General features: G+C 35.6%; 1 protein-coding gene across 2 annotated transcripts in view; it reads left to right on the top strand.

Annotated features, from left to right (window-relative positions):
* Positions 1-21,953, top strand: part of TMPRSS15 (transmembrane serine protease 15) — a 129,090-nt gene that overhangs the window by 92,727 nt on the left and 14,410 nt on the right. For both annotated transcript variants that reach the window (XM_065877042.1, XM_065877043.1), the window contains 4 exons: positions 786-915; positions 11,660-11,755; positions 15,618-15,667; positions 16,393-16,567. In XM_065877042.1, the coding sequence (XP_065733114.1) occupies positions 786-915; positions 11,660-11,755; positions 15,618-15,667; positions 16,393-16,567 (451 nt within the window). The remainder of the gene's footprint in view (positions 1-785; positions 916-11,659; positions 11,756-15,617; positions 15,668-16,392; positions 16,568-21,953) is intronic.

The following is a 21,953-nucleotide window of genomic DNA, read 5'->3' as shown; positions in this document are numbered from 1 at the left end:
CCATGCACTGTAACTAAGTGCTGTAAAACAATCTTAACGTAATTAGAATTAACTCTATTTCAGTCATGAGAAAGCTGAGGCTTGGAGGAGCTAAGGGGCTGCCAAAGGTCACACACCTAGCAAGGGCTAGAGCTGTGTTTCCAACCTAAGTCTGTCTAATTCTAAAGTGCATGCGGTTATTCTTTTTATAATAGGGAAAAAATGTAAACATAACATTCACTTACAGAATTACAATGTGGTGTCTGTGGGTAAAACTATGATGGGTGATATTTTACCTGTTTGATAAACTAGCTTCGCTTAACCCAATCCCCACTTAGCCACTAATGGCCTTAACACTCTATCAAAAATGGTTGTAAGATAGAGGGGAAGATGACGGAAACCAAACAGCAAAAGAATAAGGGCAAAGAAAATAGCTTCTGGAGAAAGAAGTAGGAAAAAAAATGCTTACAGTTATTCCTGAACTTGAGTTTTCCTTCTTCTAGAGAACACATTTGTAAGATATTCTCCTCAAAAAGCTTTATTTTCTGTTTATTTGCTGTATTGGTATGCAGTGAACTCACATATCTCTGCCCTTTCCCTTTTTATAGTCATATTAAAGAGCAAAATTAAGTCTACCGAATTTATCTTTTTCAACTTAAGACTTCCAGCATAATGTTACGAAAAACTACGTACTATCAATCTCTAAATTCTAAATGTTAAGAACATTGCATGTTTAGTTTAGAGTCCATCATTTCCTTTTATCAACTTAGGTCACAATGACCCTATGTATGATCTAATCTCTTTAGTGCGTCTCTTCAATGGTACGACAAACCGTGGTTTGGTGCAGTTCAGAATACAGAGCATATGGCATGTAGCTTGTGCTGAGAACTGGACGACCCAGATTTCAAATGATGTTTGTCAGCTGCTGGGACTAGGGTAAGTAATTCTACCCAGCTCACTCTTAAATTATTATCAAGCTTTTTTATGGGTTTCAAATTGGGTTTATTAAGAAATTTAAAATTTATGGAAGTTATGGATTTAGAAAATATACATGATCAAAAGGAAAAAAATAAAAATCTTGCCTAACCCCATTCTCAAACAACAACCACAGTTCATAACCTTTTTATAAAGATTACATGAATATAAGTATATAGAAATAGTATATTACAAAATCATACAAAATACCATATTATGCTCTGTCTTATAGCCTACTTACACATGAACATTTCTCATGTCATTAAATATTTTCTGTAGATTTTTAAGAAAAGGAAATATTCCATTTTATGCTATATTATAATATATATAACTAATCACAAGGGTAACGCAGAGAACACGCTTTTGCTGTATCTTTGTGACATGTTCATAATAGTTCTTTCAGAAGATCTGTATCAGTATAATTATTGTGATAAAGAATATGCAAAATTCAAGACTTAATTCAAGTGAAAATTCCATATTAATGATTCACCAAAACTTTACTTTATATTCCAGTTTAATATCATAATATATTACCTCAAATATATAAGTTCACCATATTCGTCCTTTACCTCCCCATCAGTCTCAAAAGTGATGAGGTGAAAAATGGTGGGTGATAAGTAGTAATAATTTACTTCATTTAAGCTGTGTAATCTGTCAACTCTAATTCACCATTCTGATCCTTTGGTATTCATGATCTGAGAGACTTAACCATATTGGGTCACATATGGTTATTTATCACTCATAGCACTATATTATTTACTGGGTTAACCTGTAAACTAAGAAGTCTGTAAATGTAAGACCCATGTCTATTTTATCCATTATTGCATTGCTAATATCTAGACTTATATTTGTTTCAAAACACAGGTGCTAAAAGATATTTGTTGAAGCAATAAATTATTCTTTATGTATAAGTATATATGTAAATATAAATATAAATATTTCTAGCTAAATAAATGTATGCCAGAAGTATACATTTGCCAGTTATAAATCATTATAATTTCCTTTCCACCTTGAACTGCAGAATTGTTTTCTAATTTATTTTAGAAGATTATACAAAGTTACAAAGGAAAATAATTTAAGTCCACATCCACCTATACTCCCAGCATTTCCAAGTTATCTCAGCTATTTCTAATTCATCAAAATCAAAGGTAATTGATTGCTTTCCTCTTAAGGGGCCCTTCTTGCTGATTAATAATTCATAGAGTCATCATTCTATACACAGATTTTTGGAATTTATTTCAAAATGCTTATTTCTTAACCCAAAACATATTTTCCACTAGAAATAATGTTAGTGCAGATTTTTAATTTCTAGTAGACTTGGAGAGTTATATTGATTACCAGTGCAAAAAATAGCACCTAACCACCACATAGAGATATATTACAATAGGAAAATGTGTTGAGGCCCCAGTCAGAGTGTCAGAAATGCTCTATAACTTCTTGGATACTAGAAGTTGGATAACTACTAGTTGGATTGAGAGCTTTCAGCTCCCTTTACCTCCCAAAATGCTGTTCCTTCAGAATGGGAACTCGCCAGCTCCAAGTCTCATGCAAGTGATGTCATCCTCGTCAGGAAAGCAGTTCTTGTCAAATTCAAATGGAGGAAGTGAGTTTTACCATCCATCATGTAAATAATCATCAATTTGGTTTATGTGTCTTATTTGGAAACCTTGCAATTTATATATATATATATATATATATATATATATATATATATATATATATATATCCCTTTTATTATACATTGTAGTTTGTGTTCTAACAAAAACCCTTTTAACCTGGGAAGCTTTGAGACATAAAGAGTCTTGGAGGAGGGTAGGTTAGGGGAAATAAAGTTTTTTTAGGAAGAATCAACAAAACACTGAAAGAGACAATTGTTTAACCCCACTTCAAGTAAAGCACTGCATAAGTGACACTGACTCCAGGTTCCTACTTTAGTGTTGATTTTAGTTCAATAGCAAGTTCATGCAGGTGAGGCCCTAGGAAGTCCTTGGCTTCCACTACTAAACTTGCCTGTAATGCTGAGGAACTATTTTATAGACTCAGAAACTTAGTAAAATTTAGGCTGAGGAGATGGGTTACTTGACCTTGTGTCCACAATGGATGAATCTAAATGCCCTGGATGATTGGGCTTTTATTACACAGGAGCTTGAGTCCCAATTCATCACCTAAGCATCACTATATGCTTATAAACACAGATGTTCTTTCCACTGTGGTTTGTGAATCTTAGCTGAATTGTTTCCTCGAGGATAGATCGGGGTTAAGATGAATCATTTACAAAGATCAAAGTGATTGATATCTTCTTTGGTAGAAATATTTTGAATGCATTTGAATAAAATTTGTTGGGTGATTACATAGTGCTGACTCCTTCATTTGCGTGAGAGAACATATTGGAAAGGAAACATTTATCTTTATTATTTTTTAATAGTTGCTAATATAAATATATTATTTTATTTACTCCCAGATCGGAAATCTAAGCATTGGTAATGATGTTGTGCCCGGTCGTCAGATGAATGAGACATTGTTTTTGCTTTAAATGCTTATGTGGTGGAGATAGACACATAAATAAGCTGATTCACTTTGTTATAAAGCAGAAACTAACACACCATTGTAAAGCAATTATACTCCAATAAAGATGTTAAAAAAAATTACAACATAATGTGATAAATACAATGTGCTATAGGAGAATCTATACTCAATTTGGGCATGTCAGGAAAGGCTTTCTAGAAAATGGCCTGAGCTGTGTGGATGACAGCCAATTCCACACAACTATCTATTTACATGTTTTTCCCCCTCAACCATATTTTACTCTCTAGTTCACTGACCTGATTTCTAATGACTCACAGTCCTTCCAGATGGAGACAGGGACAGAAAACTAGATTTTTTTAGTGTGTGAAAAGCGAGTAGTACATCCCACTCTTGAATACAATATTTTTCGTGAAGGTCAGGCACTTGTTTTCTTCAGAAATGAGTCAGGTAATCTCTGCAAAGACTTTAATCTTTGGACCTGCACTTATTAAATAGTCTCCATAGTGCTCTAGTAATTGAAAGAAAGTTAGAGACTTAATGAGAATTTGTCTAGAGTGGTGCACGGTAATGAAAGAAAACTTGGCGAGTTTAAAATGATGTGTTTGGTACAGTGGGAAGTAATTTAGGAGTCAATTTATTAAAAAGGCACTGTAGTCTCTCAAGATTATTTATTCAGATAGGATACAAAATGCAATTCCCCACAGATTCTAGTAAATCATATGAGGCAGATTTCATCAGCCTTTCCTTTTCTAAATGAAACATTTTCATTCCCTGCCATTGATAGCTGCATAAGTAAAAAGTACTTTGAATAACATTTTCATGTCTCTGATCAAAGTATGAAAGAAAACATTTTATACTGATGCAAGAATAAATGTTAAGGAAACTTAGAGTAGTGATTTTTAAAATGGTATTTCCTAGGAAAGCACACTGCCCTGTTACTAACCCAGTAAATGAACTATGCAGTTGTTTTGCCCTGCTAAGCGATTAAAAATGAGAAGTCATCAGGTCTGTACAGCTCTACAAAATTCAGGAAATACTAATGTTTTAAAAATAGAGTTAGTTATATGTATCCCCATGAGGCAGCCCTCTGAGGAGCTGGTGTTAATTTTTAAATCGCATAATAGTCCTGGCTAGATACCTTCAGTTCAAATATCAAAAACATCAAGTTGAGCCTCTTATTCTGAAACCCCAAATAAGAAACAGAATTACTTCAATGTTCTTCCATTTTAGAAGTGTTTCAAAAATTGGGGGGGGGGGTTGGTGAGGGGTAAAATTTTTTTAAGTTAACCTGCCAAATAAATAGAGCATGATAATTTAATTTCCTGTGTAAGCACTACAGCAAATTTTTATGTACAATTTAGCACTAAAAATAGGTTCCTGGAAAACTGAAAATAGAACCTGTGTTTCCTATTAGTTTAAGAAATTGGTAGAAAAATAATGTTCCTCTTCGTGACTATATTTTCTGTCAGTGTCCCCAAACTTTCAACTATGTGAGAAAAAGCCTTAACATAAAACAACAACAAAGATTAGATATAGGAATTAATAGAAAATATATAACTGCTACATTCAACTTTAAATGATTTCTTTTTATTTGCCAACTTGACACAAAAATAATTAAATAATGTTTTTTGTTATTTTTAAATTTTAATTTACAAGTCCAACACCAAAGGAAATTTTAATTTTAGTCTTAGCTACGTCCCTAGGGTGGGATGAGTGAGGCAGTGAGCTGGTCAGGTAGGGGCGCTAGGGGGAGGAGGTGAAAAGAAATTTTATTTTACTTGGTTTAACTGACCTAGCTAAAAAACTCATCATTTGCCAGAATTGCAATTTATAACTCTGATGGGTTTTTTTTCCTGTTTTAGAATTAGAAATGCATTAATTAAAAATAAGTAAAGAGAAAATAATAGCAAACTACTGTAACTGTGTAACTTGCTAAGATTCATCTTAGGCCTATTATCTAACAGGGTTGGGGAAAACACAGTGGCTAGGTAATTACATGTGCTATGGGCAAGGGCATGAAAGCAAGTGTACCACCATACCACTGATTTGTAATCCAGAAGCTAGATCAGCAGCTCCCAGACCTGGTGATGCATTACAGTCACCTGGTCATGGTCCCAGACATTCAGATTCAGGGTGGCCTATGTCAGTGGTTTTCAGTGTGTGATTTTAGAAGCACATTAATAACTGAATCACTTTGCTATACAGCAGAAATTAACACAACTTTGTAAATCAACTATACTTCAATAAAATGAATTTTAAAAAAAAAGCAAATTAGCAGCATCTGCAACACCTGGGATGCATGTATACAGACTCATATTCTGGAACCGCCACCTCAGACCCACTCATCTGAAAGTCTAGAGCTGGGCAGAGTAATCTGTGTTTGAATAGCTCTTGGTGATTCTGCTGTTCACTGAAGCTTGAGAACCACTATCTAGGGTAGGTGTCCTTAACCTTCTTTTGCGTGTGTCGTGGGCATTTTTGGCAGTCTGGTGAAACTTGCCAACCTCTTCTTAAGTTCATATTTTTGCATAAAGTAAAATACACATAACTACAAAGGAAATTCATTACATTGAAAAAAATTATCAAAGTATTAAAAATACAGGGTAGTATTATATATTTCTTTATTAACATAGTAAATAAGATATACTGGTGATTCCAATGATTATTGTACTGTCAGAAATGAGCATAAATGATATTTTTACAGTTATACAGTAACTGCAGTGTGATCTGAAGATAGCTGCAATTTGTTTTAGTGGCAAAAGTATAGGTGTTTCTAATAATATTGTGGTTAGTCACCTGAATTTGTATCAGAAGAAAAGGCTATGTTTGAATTAGAGGTTAGTAAAAATAAAGATGTCACTATTTCTCCTCCAAATATAAGCCCCCTACAGGTTACCATGAACTACTAGGGCCTCCATAGAACCCAGGCTGGAATTTTGGCTAGAATGAGGCCCAGAGGTCTTGGTTCTTTAAAGAAGCCCCCGTGATTCTGATAAGTAGTCCTCTCATTTCAAAGGAACCCATGGAACTTTGTGTACTTGTTTCAGTAGAAAACATAGAAATTGTACAAAACATCTCCAAAGTTTGGCAGTTTGATTTCATCTGATGTTAAAAACAAAGTAAAAACAAACAAACAAACATTTGTTTCCTACTGCAACCAGGTTTAAATACTCTATGTGAGGGTCATCTCTGACTTAATCCAGGGGATTCCTCAACTTGTCTTTCCAACACTAGCCTATTTTAACTTCTCTGGAAAACTTTTTCCCCCAGTAGATCAAAACAAAATTAGAGAGTTTAAAAAGACCACTATAAGTAGGACATAATTAAAAGGGGAAAAAAAAAATCATGGGTAAGTTTTCAGCAAACACAGGTTGGTATTATTGCTTGCTTGGAAAAAAATCATTCCTGACTTATCCCACTAAGTATTTGAAAACATATTATTGGGAATTAAGGTACTCTTTTATGCGAAATGTCACTTATTTTTATTAATACAATTTAAGGAGAAATCTCTTTGTCTTTAACTTTTATTTTGACTTACACTCAAACGGGTATTTTGTAACCCAGAGAGATTTATGTGGCAAGGAATTTACTGAGAATATAATTATACACATAAAGGTTAAGAAAATCTCTTTTGGTCAGTTGTGAATCATCTATCAATAAATTTTCTGCAACATAGTTGTTTAGTCTATAAAAGTCTGTTAACAGAGTTGGGGATTTTATTTGTTTGTTTTTGTTTTTTACTCAAAGACTTTTTTTTCCACTTAAAGTTTGTTACATAAAAACAACAAGATATTATGGTTTTCCCCAAACCAAAATATCTTCACCATTCCCTTAAATCCTGTTGTTTGGGGAGGGGGAGGGAGGCTTCTATATTCTAAAATAGAAACAGATAAGGACAGGAGAAAATTATCATCCCTTGAATATATTCTCAACAGTTCAATTTTTCAGTTCTGAGACTTTGTTTCTAAAAATAAATGGTGACTTAATATATTGTTACTAACCTTTTATTTTGCCAAGAATATTTTAAATATTGAATATATCTTTATCATTTCCATCATTTCTTAAAATAAGAAATAGTTTGTCGTAAACTTCTGCTGCTTATATTCTGCTTACTATGAATATAAACTGGAATAAATTGTGTTCAGTCTGAAAAAGGTGAGCTTGATTTGGAAGGATTTGAAATGCAGTTACTCTGTCTCCAATTAAATTCCAACTTTTAACATCCAGCACTGACACCTGGAAATATTTGTATGAACTGATGGCCTCTATACACCACTCTTAGGTTGCTGATACCAATATTTACAACAAAAAATTTAATTATGGGAGTACTTTAGAAGTTTTTTCCAGTTGTTCTGCATAACCCCAAACAATATATCTACACCATTAACTGAGGTCTTTTCTCATATAAAGTTTGAGGCTGCATATATAGAACACGATCTTAGAATACAAGCTTTATGTGTGTCATTTTTTCCACGTGTATACATAATCTCTATTTTTCTCAACCAGATAGTGAAAACATCACTATGGAAGAGCACTTCAGAATCCCAGGGTAGCACATTTAGTGTTTACTAAATAGTCTATTCTTAAAGCTTTGCCTCTAGTCTTTCTTCTAGAATAGGCATGTGTTAAAATTTTAACTGCCAATCCTATCAGTGCAATGCCAGTGGTAGGTGTGTAATAAATAGATACTAGATTAAAAACTGATTTATAAATAATTTTTCAATATTTTTTTCAATTTAATTTTGTTTTGAGTTTCCAGAGAAATTAATGCATCCCCTCAGGATCTGTCTTTAAAAAGACAGCTAAGCAATAGACTAAAAACAGCTAGAGATAATAGAAGGCTTAAATCCACAACTCCGATGTATATTTTTAATGAATTACTCTTCTAGATGTCCCCCCACGTAGTCATGAGTGCTGTCAACTGACAAAACTAAAACAATTTAATAACGAGTTGGATGTCATTTATTCAAGAGTAAACGGCCCATAGATTGGGGGTACAGTGCCTCACAAGCAGTGGAGCACTATTCCTGAGGGATTTGGGACAACAGTGAGTTTTATGGAATATTAGAAGAGGCAATGTAGGTCAGGGATTTCCTTATAGGCATATAGGCTACCAGGTCCCATTTTCTAGGGTAAGGTGAGCTAGCTAAACCTGAGTTGGAAGATTGTGACTGGTGTTACATTTTCTTTCTACATTTCAGGAAGTGAAACCCTTCCTGTAAGTGTAGGCTGATTTAGGATTAGATTTGTGATGTGGGCCAGGCCCCTGGGTGACCACCATTTTGTGGGTCCTGATATATGAATTAACTTTATCAGTGGCTCAAACAGATTGCTTATAGTAAGATTACTATAGGTAACTAGAAGTCACTTTGGAAGCCAATGAGCAGACCCCTGAACAAGTAAATAATTAGATATTTTATTTGACTATGACAGTGGTTTGTGACTAGGAAGCATCAGAATCACCTGGAAGGTTTGTTAAAAGACTCATCACTGGATCTTACCCCCAGAGTTTCAAAATTGTGGGTGGATCTGGGTTAGAGCTGGGTGATTTGCAACTAGCCCCTGGTGAGGCTAATGCTACTTATCTGGATTACACACCTGGAAAATCTTTCATCATGGAGAGTTGGGAACATAGAAAACTACCTAGAAGAATATACAACACACATAGGCATTCAGCAGAATAAGGACACTGAGAACATGAACCAAAAGAGGTAAAAGAAGACAGACATCTAAAAGAGAGATTGGAGAATAACTAGGATCCACCAACTTGTCCCTACCAGTGAAGAGGTACACTAATCAACCAATTCCAATGATGTTTCTGGAGACTTCATGCAAAGTCAACACAACTAGAGCCTCTTCAAATTGGATAGACATTCCTTGATATTCTTAAAAGTCAAGATTAGTGTTGATGAATTGTACCAGAAGCTGTACTGATGGTAAAATTCAGTCGTCTAAAATCTCTTTTGATCCACATCCTGTCTTCCCTAAATGTGTGAGTCCTTAACTAAAAGATTCCTGCAGTAGTAAAGTCCTTCCTGATCTAGAGCATTCCTGACCTTCTACACCCTCTGTTGTCGTTTGAGATTTTTTTTTTTTAACTGAAGTATAGTTAACTTACAATATTATATTAATTTCAGGTGTACAACATATTGGATATTTTTATAGATTACACACTGTCAGGGAGGAAGAAATTTTCCTCTACCCTTCTATAGCTTCTTCTGGCTGGTCTAAATTAAATTGATATGAGACAGATTAATAGGAAGTTTCTACCTTTTAATCTACCTCTTTGTCCCTCCTTCCACCCATTTCTCCTCTGGCAACCCCTGTTTGTTCTTTGTATCTGTGAGTCTGTTTCTACTATGTTATATTTGTTCACTTGTTTTGCTATTTAGAAAACATCCGGTATTTGTCTTTCTCTGTCTGACTTATTTTGCTTAACATAATGCCCTCCAGGTCCATCCATTTTGTCATAAATGACAAGATTTCATTCTTTTTTATGGCTGAGTAATATTCCAGCGTGTGTGTGTGTGTGTGTGTGTGTGTGTGTGTGTGTGTGTAGCACATCTTATTTATCCATTCATCTGTCGATGGGCACATAGGTTGCTTCCATATCTTGGCTATTGTAAATAATGTTGCTATGAACTTTGGGGTGCATGTATCTTTTCAGATTAGTGTTTTCCTTTTCTTTGCATGTCTTTATGCCTGCTTTGTTTTCTGAGCTATAAAAAAATATATTTTATATAAGTCCTTAAATAAGTTGTTTCTTCTTCCCACATGGAAGGAATATCTTAATCTTTAGCAATAATGGTAGCAACACTCATTTTCCCTTTGGTAAATCCATTTCAGATTTTATTAAAGGAATGGTGATTGATTTGTGTGCTTGAGTTACATTTATCTGTTTATAAAATGAAAGTGCAAGATGATAAATTCTGGGACATTAAATACAAGCTCCATTGTTCCAGTTCTCTGTTCAGTGAATGAAAGGTATCAGACACTTTCAGTTTCTTTAAGGTCTTGTCTTACCAGAAAGAGAAAGGAAACACCCTCTACTTCATTCTTTTCCTCTTACTGATCATAACAGCCATGTGTTCCTTGGAAACTTCCTCTATGCACACAGACAGAAAAGGGTCAGCGTTGACTATAGCCTAGGAAAAACACTGGACCTTCTTTTGAAGAGGGATTGAATGGGTCCCTCAAGATACTCCAAAAGATAGGAACCACATCATCTTCCTGCCAGCCCAGAGAAGATAGCAGGAATCAGGATGTTTCTAGCCTAAAGGTATATTTTTATATGAAGATTAAAATCTGGAATAAATAAAAGGCAAGAAAAAGATTAGAAAGTGAGAGGCTAAAAGTTTCCAGCTAAGCTTAGGGAAGAGCGGATAATTAAAAGAAATCTTCAGTGAAGGTTCACAGTTGACAGCATGGCTGTAACAGGTTTTCAGGGATAAGAAAGACCAGTAACTTAATGTCTTTTGTCACATGGAGGTGTCTTTTTATCCCATTCTGGTTCACCATTTGACACTTGGAGGTACAGGCTGCATACTCCCTCTTTTAGAGCAAAAACATAACTTCCGATTTTAAATTAGGGCTGTTAGGCTTTGAATTGAATGAAATATCAAGAACAAAGCAACAAAGGTAAACACTGAGGATCTCCTTTTTCTATGTTGTTCTTAGGCAACGTGCATTTTTTTAAAAGATGAATTACACTCAACAGGAAAAAAAAAGATTAATAAATTATGTTGCAGCAATTCTTTGAAGTTGTCATTATAATTGACCATTATAGAAATTGTTGGTCAATTTGTTGGTCAAATTGACCATTATAGAAATTGACCATTATAGAAATTGTTGGACAACATAGAAAAGTCAAATGAAACAAATCAGACACTCAAATGACATTTGCACTGATTTTAACTCTGTTAAATAACATATATGAGCAGGCAAACAAGAACAAGAGGTATTATGCAAAAATTAAAATTACATTTCATGTCATTATGAGTAATTCTTCTACTGAGTTGTACCATCTTTTAGACATCAAAACATTTGAAGCTTAATATTAAAATGTTAATCTCTTTGCCTGGAATTTCATAATTTATTTCAATGTCCACAGCATTAAATAACTAGAAGTTTCGTTTATGACTTTTTTGTGTTTTTGTTTTGTCTGCGTGCTTTTCCCTAGGAGTGGAAACTCATCCATGCCCATCTTTTCTACTGGACATGGACCGTTTGTACAACTAAACACAACACCTAATGGCAGCTTAACACTAACACCAAGGTGGGTCTCAAAATGTGTTCTTTGACTAGTTGTACATGGACAGGAAAGAAGGTGGATTTTGAAGTCAGTCCGATTTTAATACTACCATATATGCCACATAATATTGAAAGTTATTTAATTTTTTTGTTATTCAGGTAATCTCAAACAGTATCTAATCGATCCTATCCGATAACATTGCCTAATCCTCATATACATATAGTAACAGGGTCAAATGAAGTATTACAGTGTAATTAGAGAGCACACTGATAGAGATTCAGTAAGTTTTACTTCCACATTCTTTTTATCCATACTCTTGGATTTATAAACAAGTAAACCCCATACAAAGAAATTGTGAGAGTTGGAATAAATAGGTCCAGTGTTGATCAGACTAAAAAGAGTGACACAAGTAGTTATCATCAAAAGAGAAGAAAGGGATAAAACAGTCATGGTATTCTTTTCTCTAGCAAATAGAACATGGTTATTAAGTGAAAGAGTACAGACTTTAAGTTGTGTCTGCATTTTCTCCTTTGCTCTTTACAATTAGGTTCACTTTTACAGCTTTTACTCATGTTTTAAAAAGCAGCATCCTTCCTGTATTCAAAGATCTGTTTTAGCTTAGATTATGTCATTTCTGCTGTTTGGGAATTAATGATAACTTCGGTTGAAATTGGCTTCTGAATTTTACAGTTCCATTAAAGGTCAGCTTGGATGGGAAGTAAGTAACTTCAAGAAGAAGCTGTAACAACAGACAAGGATTTAAGATATCATTGCTGGTGCATTAGCTTGAAGTTCTTTGTTTAATACACTTAATGGTGAAAAGTGAAATTATATAATTACTCAGCTCTTCATGAAAAGTTGCCACGTCTGTGAGCTCAACCAGTAAAACATTTGTTAAAGGAGTAGTTTTAGTACCAAAGTACTTTGCAGTTGAATATTTTATATGAATATTTGCAGGGCCTTGACTGATTTTATTAGTCTCATCGAGGGTGAAGCAAACCATCTGCAAGTGAGAAAGCGGTCTACTAGATTTCCTTTCTATAAAGCATGTCTAAATTTGCATTATCATTATAGATCTTGAACAGTGTGTATGCTGAGAATGTCTCTTATTTATATTTTATAGACATTTAAGAATCAGTTAGAAAAAAAGGAAAAAGTACAGAATATTTTATATTAATTATATGCATATTTAAAATAAGAACTAGTTTATTCCATGCTTATCAACAAAATGCCAGTATCATTATACATTGATGTCTTTATTGTATGTTCATGTTATTTGAAAGAGACACCATTTACACACAAAGATACTTGAAACTTTCATCACATCAATAATCCAGAACGTTCTTAATCTCTTCCTTAATTAGCCACCTTATACTGGGTTGACAGGAAATCAGACATATATGCACTTAGTTAGTATCTATGTATGTATTTATTTATTTATTGCAGAAATATATTTATTGCCCCATGAAATCTGGTGTTTTTGAAAACACCCTTTCACTAGTGGTCATAATAAAAAAATTAGGAAAGGAAGAGGATATCAAAGAAGATGATTCTTCCAACTATGAAGATCGACTTAGACCCCCATTTTTTTCTCCTATTATGAGGCATATGCATTACTAGACTACTATTTTCCCACCACTGAGAGAAGGCCATTCAACATGGTACCAGCTGACCTGATATAACTGGAAACGTACAATTCATGCTGCTGCCAGTATTGGGTTTCCCTTTCCTCCAATTTTTTGTCTATTAGTCCTAGATAACAACAACAAAAAATTTGACTTAATATATATTGATTGACAATGTGTTCTAAGCATGGTGCTAGTTACAGGATATAGAGTGCTTATCAACAGTTTATTGAATGCCTGTCCTGTGACAGATGCGGTGGCAGAAACATTGCAATGTTACAGAGGTTATTTCTAGTCTCTTTGACTTAATTAGCATGGCTCCACTGTAAGGATGAGGAGAAAAGCCTGGTGTTGATAAGTGACTTGGACTCGTTCACAAAGCTGGAGGCAACATGAGATTCTAACCCAGGTTTATCTGGCTTCAAAGCCCTCCACTTGCCATTCTACTGTGCTACCTCTGAACTCTCCAAGGCAGCATATCACTTTAAATAACAGTTCTGGAAAGGAAAAAGAAAGAAAAAAGGCCACTTGTTGGGCATATATAGGGAGAGAAAATGTGTTCATTTTGTCAACACAGTAGATACAAACCCATCCATTTGTATCCCAATATTGTCCCACTGGGCTGAAAGCAAGACACAGGATCATGGCATTGACTTATTTCCCGTACAGAGGGCTGACCTAATTCTGACTCCAGGACTGAAGGCCAGGAAAGTTATTCTATTTTTCTCTAATCTCTATAACGTACCTGGACAAATGTACTCACTGCTCACTCTGACCATAAGTGAAGCAACTTACTGCTGTATACTGAGACCCTACGTGTGTGTTTGTGTATGAAAATTTTGATTAACCAAAACACTTGAAGAATGAGGTATTAAGCTCAGTTTAATTCTCTGGTAACCATTAAGTTAACCAAAAACTTTTCTGTGCTTGCTGAAAAGAAATTCATCCATTTTTTACAGACCACAGAGTCTTAAATATTGTTTAACACCTAAAAATGATGAACAATTTTGAATATGCGCTTTCATTGATGGATATTGTAGATGTAGAAAGTTTGAATGAAACTTGACAGTATGCTGGGGTACATCCTAAAAACGACTTCTCTCCTAACCATGGGTGGATAACAGAAGAAGCATTAACTGAGACTTCTTCTTTGGGGAATTATGAATGCATATTGATTTATCTATATCTAGATAGATATACCTACATGCACATTGCTTATTAATAAAATGTATATTTACTTATATTTCAATTGGCTATGTCTGCTATCGGGGATTTGACAGACAACATGAATGCATGTAATTTCAAGTAATCCTTATCATGTATGTTCCAGACACACTGAATTGTTTTATTGTACTTAATGATCTCATATGCATCTTGGGTCATGTTTTGTTTTTTGACTTGTTCTTCCCTAAAATTTCAAGCACCTAAAAATCATGCACAATAGGTGTTGTTAAATATGTAAATAGAAACCATTACAATTATATGTGTGTGTGTGTTTTAAGGCAAACGATAGCTACAGTAGCTGCCATCAGGGAAAGGTGTGGGCAAGTACTTTAATTCCTTGTGTTATACTGACCTCTAGTGGTTAGTAAGTATCACACATTTAAAATTTTTTCTTTGTTTTAATTTTTCTTTAGAATTCTTGGCTTTGAAAAACGTTGGTATCCAAATATTTAAATGGGTAGTGAGTTTTTAATTATTTATGCCTGCACTTTATTTTATATTTACATGTCTGCCTCCCTTGAAAGCAGGACTCATGATTCATTCATCATTGAATTCCCTGAATAAAGTACACAGCCTCACACACAGTTTGGGGCCCCGAATAGTTGTCTCGTTAGCAATACTGAAGCATATTCTGTATTATAGAACGGTGAAACCCAAGGTTGGTTCACAAAAACTAACAGTAGCTACCGTTCATCAGGTATTCATTGTGTATAACACACAATAATAATTCCATTACAAATATTTATTTACATCTCACAAAACTCCAATAAAGTACTATTGCCCCTGTTTTATGGGTGTTAAAACTGAGTCTTGGGGATATTGAGCAACTTATCCAAAATCACATGAAGAGTCAGCAGTAGAGTTAAAGATACGAACCCAGCTTTATTTGACTTTGAGGATTTTCTGCTGTGCATTTTATGTATGACACATTTAAAGGTCCATTTTACTAAAGAGAAAAAATAGGACAACTTACACTATGTTTTGCTTTAAAATGTTGTGTGCACCATTTTTGAAATACAATTGTTCTTCTATTGCAGTAAACAGTGCTTAGAGGATTCACTGATTCTGTTACAATGTAACCATAAATGTAAGTCAATATTTCCTCCTGTTCTCCTTCAAGCCTTCAGTTTAAAATTCTGTTTATTTCTTTTTTTTAATTTATCCATACACCCAAAAGGATGCGCACAAAATTTCATTAATAGTAGATAACACAGACAGAGGTGGCAGAATTTTAAAAAGGCATTTAAGAAGATATTAAAATTCACAAATTTCCATGTCCTTTGAAAACTTGAAAAAGATGATTTTTTTATGAGTCAATTTTAAATTTCCCTGTGATATGAGAAAATTTTTTAAATGTGCACTTAATACTTATGGGAGTACTGTAATGAAGCCTTGAAATTACACCATCCTGAGCTTCTCTGTGTAATAATACCTTCATCATTCAAGCTCCTGAGATTTACTCCAATGACAACAATGAAAACAGTCAACATGCCTGGATACAGTTCTCTCCAATATCACCCTGTTGGTCACTTTGAAACTTGAGTCTTCTCATCTTGTTGTTGTGATCTACAGGGAGTGTCCATTGCAACACATCAGTGAGGAATCTCCATACATTATGAAGACTGTCTTTTGGTTTTACTGAAGATGGTGGCAGTAGCAATGGCATCAGTTTTTCCTATTCAGTCATCACAATCATTCTGTTTAGAGTCACTATGTCACCTAAAGTTATTTTGCAGTGATCCACTCAATTTTCATGACCAGAGGAAATCCACCAAAATTAACTAGAAGTTCTTTCTTCAATTATCTTAACAGCGTGTGGAAAAAAACTGGTGGCTCCAGAAGTTAGCCCAAAGATCGTTGGAGGAAATAATTCCCGAGAAGGAGCCTGGCCTTGGATCGTTGCTGTGTATTATAACGACCAGCTGCTCTGTGGGGCTTCTCTGGTCAGCAGGGACTGGCTGGTGTCGGCCGCCCACTGCGTGTATGGGTGAGTGCAATATCACAGCTGGCCCTTCCCCAACGAGGTGACCCCAGCAGACACTAGGCATCCCATTTCAGGCAGCCTCCCCAAACCCTCCCAGCAGGGAAATGTTCCTGCTGTTTATAACATTATAAACTTTCCAATCATTTTCCCATTAAAATCATGTATAAAAATAGAGAAAGTATAATTAAAATTTATTCTTCATTAGACACTTGGATCAAGTATTATGGTTCATACATACATAAAAATTGAAATTTCCACCTATTTACAAGGTAAGCATTTTTTAAGGTATAAAATTAGTTTTCACTATATAAATTGTGCTGGTTATCAGCCAATTAGGACAATATTTATTGTCAGCAAAGTGTCAATGTCAAAAAAAGCATGTATAGATAGCCTTCAAGTTACAAATTAAAAAGTGTGTGGGGGCTTCCCTGGTGGCGCAGTGGTTGAGAGTCCGCCTGCCGATGCAGGGGACACGGGTTCATGCCCCGGTCCGGGAGGATCCCACATGCCGCGCAGCGGCTGGGCCCGTGAGCCATGGCCGCTCAGCCTGCACGTCTGGAGCCTGTGCTCCGCAACGGGAGAGGCCACAACAGTGAGAGGCCCGCATACCGCAAAAAAAAAAAAAAAAAGTGTGCCCTTTGAAATTCACGTATAAGCACTTTGCTCTGAATTAGCATAAAAATGTTTCCTTAGTTCTCAAGTCAGATCTGTTTTGATGCTAACTGTAACTAAAACTTAGAACTAATATCAACCATGTCGAATTCTTTTTTTGATATGACAAAATACATGCTGAATTTTAGAATTTATCTTCTCCCTCTAGAGCAGCCATTCTTAAAGCAGTGCCACAGGAGAAAAGAGAGTGGGTGGAAGGGCCTGGAAATAAACATCAATATTCCTGGGCCCAAGAACATGTTAATTTCTTCTTCTGCCTGAAAGAGGGCACCTCTTTAGGTAATTGTACTCCAACACTTCTGAATTAAGTTAGAAAAAAATGTAACTTCCTCCTAAAGATTCATAAGCCCTAACAAGGGTGATTTCCTGCCCCAAGAAACTTCCAGGGAATGAGGGAATGACCTTACCTGTGAGGATTAGAATGAGCCTCTAGAGTTCAGAATCTCTGAGAGAAGTGTGTGTGCTCAGAATGGAGGATGCAGCCTTAGTTAATCAGGATAAAAGACTAACTCCATACAAACACAGGCATTGAAAGTTCTCGGATGGATGGAGACAAACTATCAGCTACAGGAGGCTATCAAAATTATTTGGGAGATAGGGAGGGCCAGGGAGAAGGAGTATTAAAGGATTGAGCCTACGCAGAAATACCCATCATACAAGAGTGAGAGTAAACTCAAACTCATAAGGCTGGGAACCTGCAAATGAGGACCCTCAGCTACATCCCAGCTTGGCCAATTACCTGCGCTCCAGAAGGACTGTCCAAGGCACTGCCCATCTACATCTAAAGCTGTCTGAGTCTGTGCATTACACCCCATATCTGGGTGACTAAACTATAGCCTCTTCCATATCTAAACTACACCTTCTTAACTTTGCTGCCTCTTGATAATTATATTTTAATCTGTTTTCAGCCATATCATAACAAATAACAAATGTCTACAGCAGCCAACTTTCCCACCCCCTGCTAAACATGACTTCAACCTTTACCTATACATACCCTATGCCTTAGGTGTGCCACAGGTGGGTAACCTATATCCTAACTGTGTTACAAGTAAAAGGTATCTTTAGCTAGAAATTCAGTGTTTCCTGCTGCATCATAGGTAGGCCTTAGTAAGACAGCCACCTCCTGTATTAACCTCAGATTTTGTAAATTCGTCCATTTGACGTTCTTGCAGAACATATGCTTTCTAAAAGTCAACCAGGCTTGCAGTGATATTAGTAACTTCTTTCAATTAGCTACCTTACAGATGTACTTACTATAGGTCAATTATACCAATAACATCTTTTCAAACCGTAAATATATGAGGGAAATAGAAAAGCAGTTTCATCTAATATAAACACATGTTCAGTCATATAGGACATAAAATGTCTTTTCACACAGTTTCAATTTGAACAAAAGCAAACAAACATAAGCTGTAACAGAATTGTGATGAAAAACTTTTGTTCACCAACCTTGCATTTTACTTTTCTTAGCCACTCAGTGGTATTATTTCTTTTTTTTCCGGGTACCAGGAGTTTTCTTGCTTTTTTCTTTATGTCTCTAACCAAGAAAGTTTCTGATATTATTTCAAATAGTTTTATCCAAAAAATATTCTTACCAGTATGCTAATACTGAGTCTTATTTGTCTTTTTAAAACTCTACTTATACAGTAAAAAGTTTAATTTCCTAATAAAAAGAAGAACCCAGATCAAGAAACTTATTGAAACGATACTACACAAATGATCTGACCCCAAGGTAAATCTGCTCCAGTTTTCACCTGTGGGTAGTTAAATGGTCTAATCGGACAGTTCACTGTCTGCATTCAGATTGTCCACACTCTCTTTCCCACCCCTCAGCCTCAGTATTCCTGGATGTCAATAAACCTCCCTGTGCCTGTTCTGTTTCTCTACTACTGACTTGTCTTCTTTTCCAACCTTAAAAGAGATATTTGTGAAGTTTTAAGAAATATGTGCTGTGATTTAAAGACAAGGTTGACTTCAAACCAGAGAATATTTTGATCCAACTTATGCTACTGACTTTGTGTGACTTAGTATCTGTGGGTTTCAGGATCCTCATCTGTACGGTGTCCACAGGATATCTACCTCCTAGGGTGATTGTCAGGACCAAATTAAGATGCTGCAATGCTTTTGCGTACTGTGAATTATAGAAATGTGCAATAAAGTTTTTATTGTTTCCTGCTCAGGAAAGGTCTGTGAAAGAAGACTCTAAGTTTTACCCACGAGACATTCAGCACACTTATTTTCTAAACTTTTTATATTGATATAATTTCAAACGTGCACAGAAAGTGCAAATAACAGTACAGAGAATTCCTGTGTACCTTCACCGAGATTCACCAGTTGTTTACATTTTATGCTATGAAAACTTTCTTATCATTCTTTAATTCCCTCCAATTTGGAGAAATATTTATTTTCTGAATCATTTGCTAGTAGGTTAGACATTGTGCCTCTTTACCCTGTTTTTTATTTTTACTAAGAACAAGGATATTTTCCTACATAATCACAGAAAATCATGGAAATTTAACATTAAGTCAATACAATTATCTAATCTAATTATCTAATACAGTATGTATTCACTTTTGTCAATTGTCCCAGATATGCCCTTTATAACATTTGTAGTTTGTTGGTATGTTTTCCACCCGAGAACCAATTTAGGATAACGCACTGCATTTATTTGCTATGCCTCTTTCATCTTTAATCTAGAATAGCCTTTCCATCAGCCTTACTGTCTTTGTCTTTCTCAGGCTTTCTTTCTTGTCTTTGTTATTTTTCTTAATACAAGCAAGTTATTTTATAGCAAATCAAAGAGTGAAATGAAAGGACAATCACAAGTGTGTGGATAGTCCTGGCTGGGAGTCAAGTGAAGAAAGGAGCTCAAAGGTGATTCCTTAAATTTCTAGAAATAATCCACCAGGTCAAATAATGCTGAGGATTATTTGGCTTACTCCTGGTTCCCTGTACTTCTCTTTTTTTATGCTTAAACAAATAAATGCATACTTTTATTTTAAAAACAAGCTTCTACTTAATGAAATAAAAATACTCACATGTATGACAATCTTGTCCCTACTCAGAATAAAGACTAATAATTGAACACATCCTCCCTGTCTACCCTTTTTTCACAATACAACTGCCTTGTACACACTTTGCTTTTTTGCTTTTGAGTTTCTTTATGGACTCATGGGCCTTCATTAACAGTGTATTTTATTAACTAGGGTACTTATTATGATTAATATATGATGCCCAAATTGTTAAAGCTAGCTAGTGTTATCCCATATAATGTGGCTCCTTTATTCTTTAAAAATTACCTCTGATATTCTTGAAAATTTTCTTGCTCTCTGACAACACCATCACATTTCAGGGGCATTCTAATTTTCACTTGCCTTTAAAAAAAGGAGTTGGCTATTCTCTCAGGAATCCTTTCCCATTCATTGGAGAATGATTAATAGAGACCAGAAGCTCTGTGCTGTGGGTAAACATTGGGACTGGCAGTAAGCAAACTTGCTGAGGTTGCTTTATGCCACCATTAGTAATGGTAGAACATAAAAAAATTTCAATTTATAGTATCGGGTCCCATTGATCTTTTTTTTCCCTTTCAGCATATTATGTTGCTCTATCATAATTATCTTACCACATTTACTTCCCACCACAATGAAAACTCCATGTACAAATGGACAGTCTTACGCTCAGAGTAGTGAAGTTATTTACAACCCAGCACAGAGCAACATAGAACGGGGCAGCGCTAGTTCATCCCATCCAGTGCAACATCTGTGGAGCATCTACTGTATGCCAAGGAGTATGTTAGGCTTTGAGGTTACAGAAGTCAGGATCATGTCTTCCTGTTTCCTATCAAACTGTACCTTTCTTCCCCTTGCTACTGAGAAAAACACTGGTCAGAGCAGGCAAAGGTGAAATAAATGTAGCAGAAATTCAGCCAATTTTCTCTACCTAAAGGTAAGCTATTTCTGCCATCTTTAGCCTCAGATGAATTGGGGTCTGCCTATCCCATGGGATTATGTCCTGTTCCTATCCCCACCTGTCTTCTGTCTTATAGCTTCTCCTTGCTTTTTTGGAATGTAGATGCTTTGAAACAAGAATATTGTGAAATATAATTAAGTCCCTTCTCTTCATCTGCAGTTATTTCTCGGAAGGCTTTCTTCCCCCATTTCTTGGCTTTGGGTGAATGGAAAAGCTAGAAGGATTTTATATTGCTCAGTATCCCAACAGTGATTACAAAGTATGGATTCTTGGGTCCCACGCCAACATTCCTAATTAGAATCTCCAGAGCTAGAAACTAGGAATCTGAATTTTTAGCAAATTTCTCAGTTGCTTCATAAAATTTGAGTACCATTGGCTATGACTTCTGTATTCTCAAGTCTTTGTCCTCAGAGAAAGAAGCTCAGAGACAGGACACCGGGGAGGAGATTTCACCCTACCCCTTCTCCCTGGACAGGTCAAAGTGGGCAGGAGAGTCCCAAGGGACAGTGGAAGTGGGTGCTGTCAGAGCCTCTGAAATTATCATTATGTCCAACTTGGCCAAAGTACTGATTCCTCTGACCTGGAAAAGGGAAAGTGAGAAGACCTTTGATAATCAAACAGGGCCTCTTTAGCACATAATGCCCTCCTGGCCCAGCACCTGGAGAGTTAAGGAGCTGCCACCAATCAGTAGGAGCAGAGACATCCTCCCCTACCTGAGCCCAGGTAACCAACGGCAGCAGGAATGTCT

Source organism: Phocoena phocoena, chromosome 4 (genome assembly GCF_963924675.1).
Source record: "Phocoena phocoena chromosome 4, mPhoPho1.1, whole genome shotgun sequence".
NCBI lineage: Eukaryota > Metazoa > Chordata > Mammalia > Artiodactyla > Phocoenidae > Phocoena > Phocoena phocoena.
Note: the sequence above shows the minus strand (reverse complement) of the source record. Positions and strands in the feature narration are given on the sequence as shown.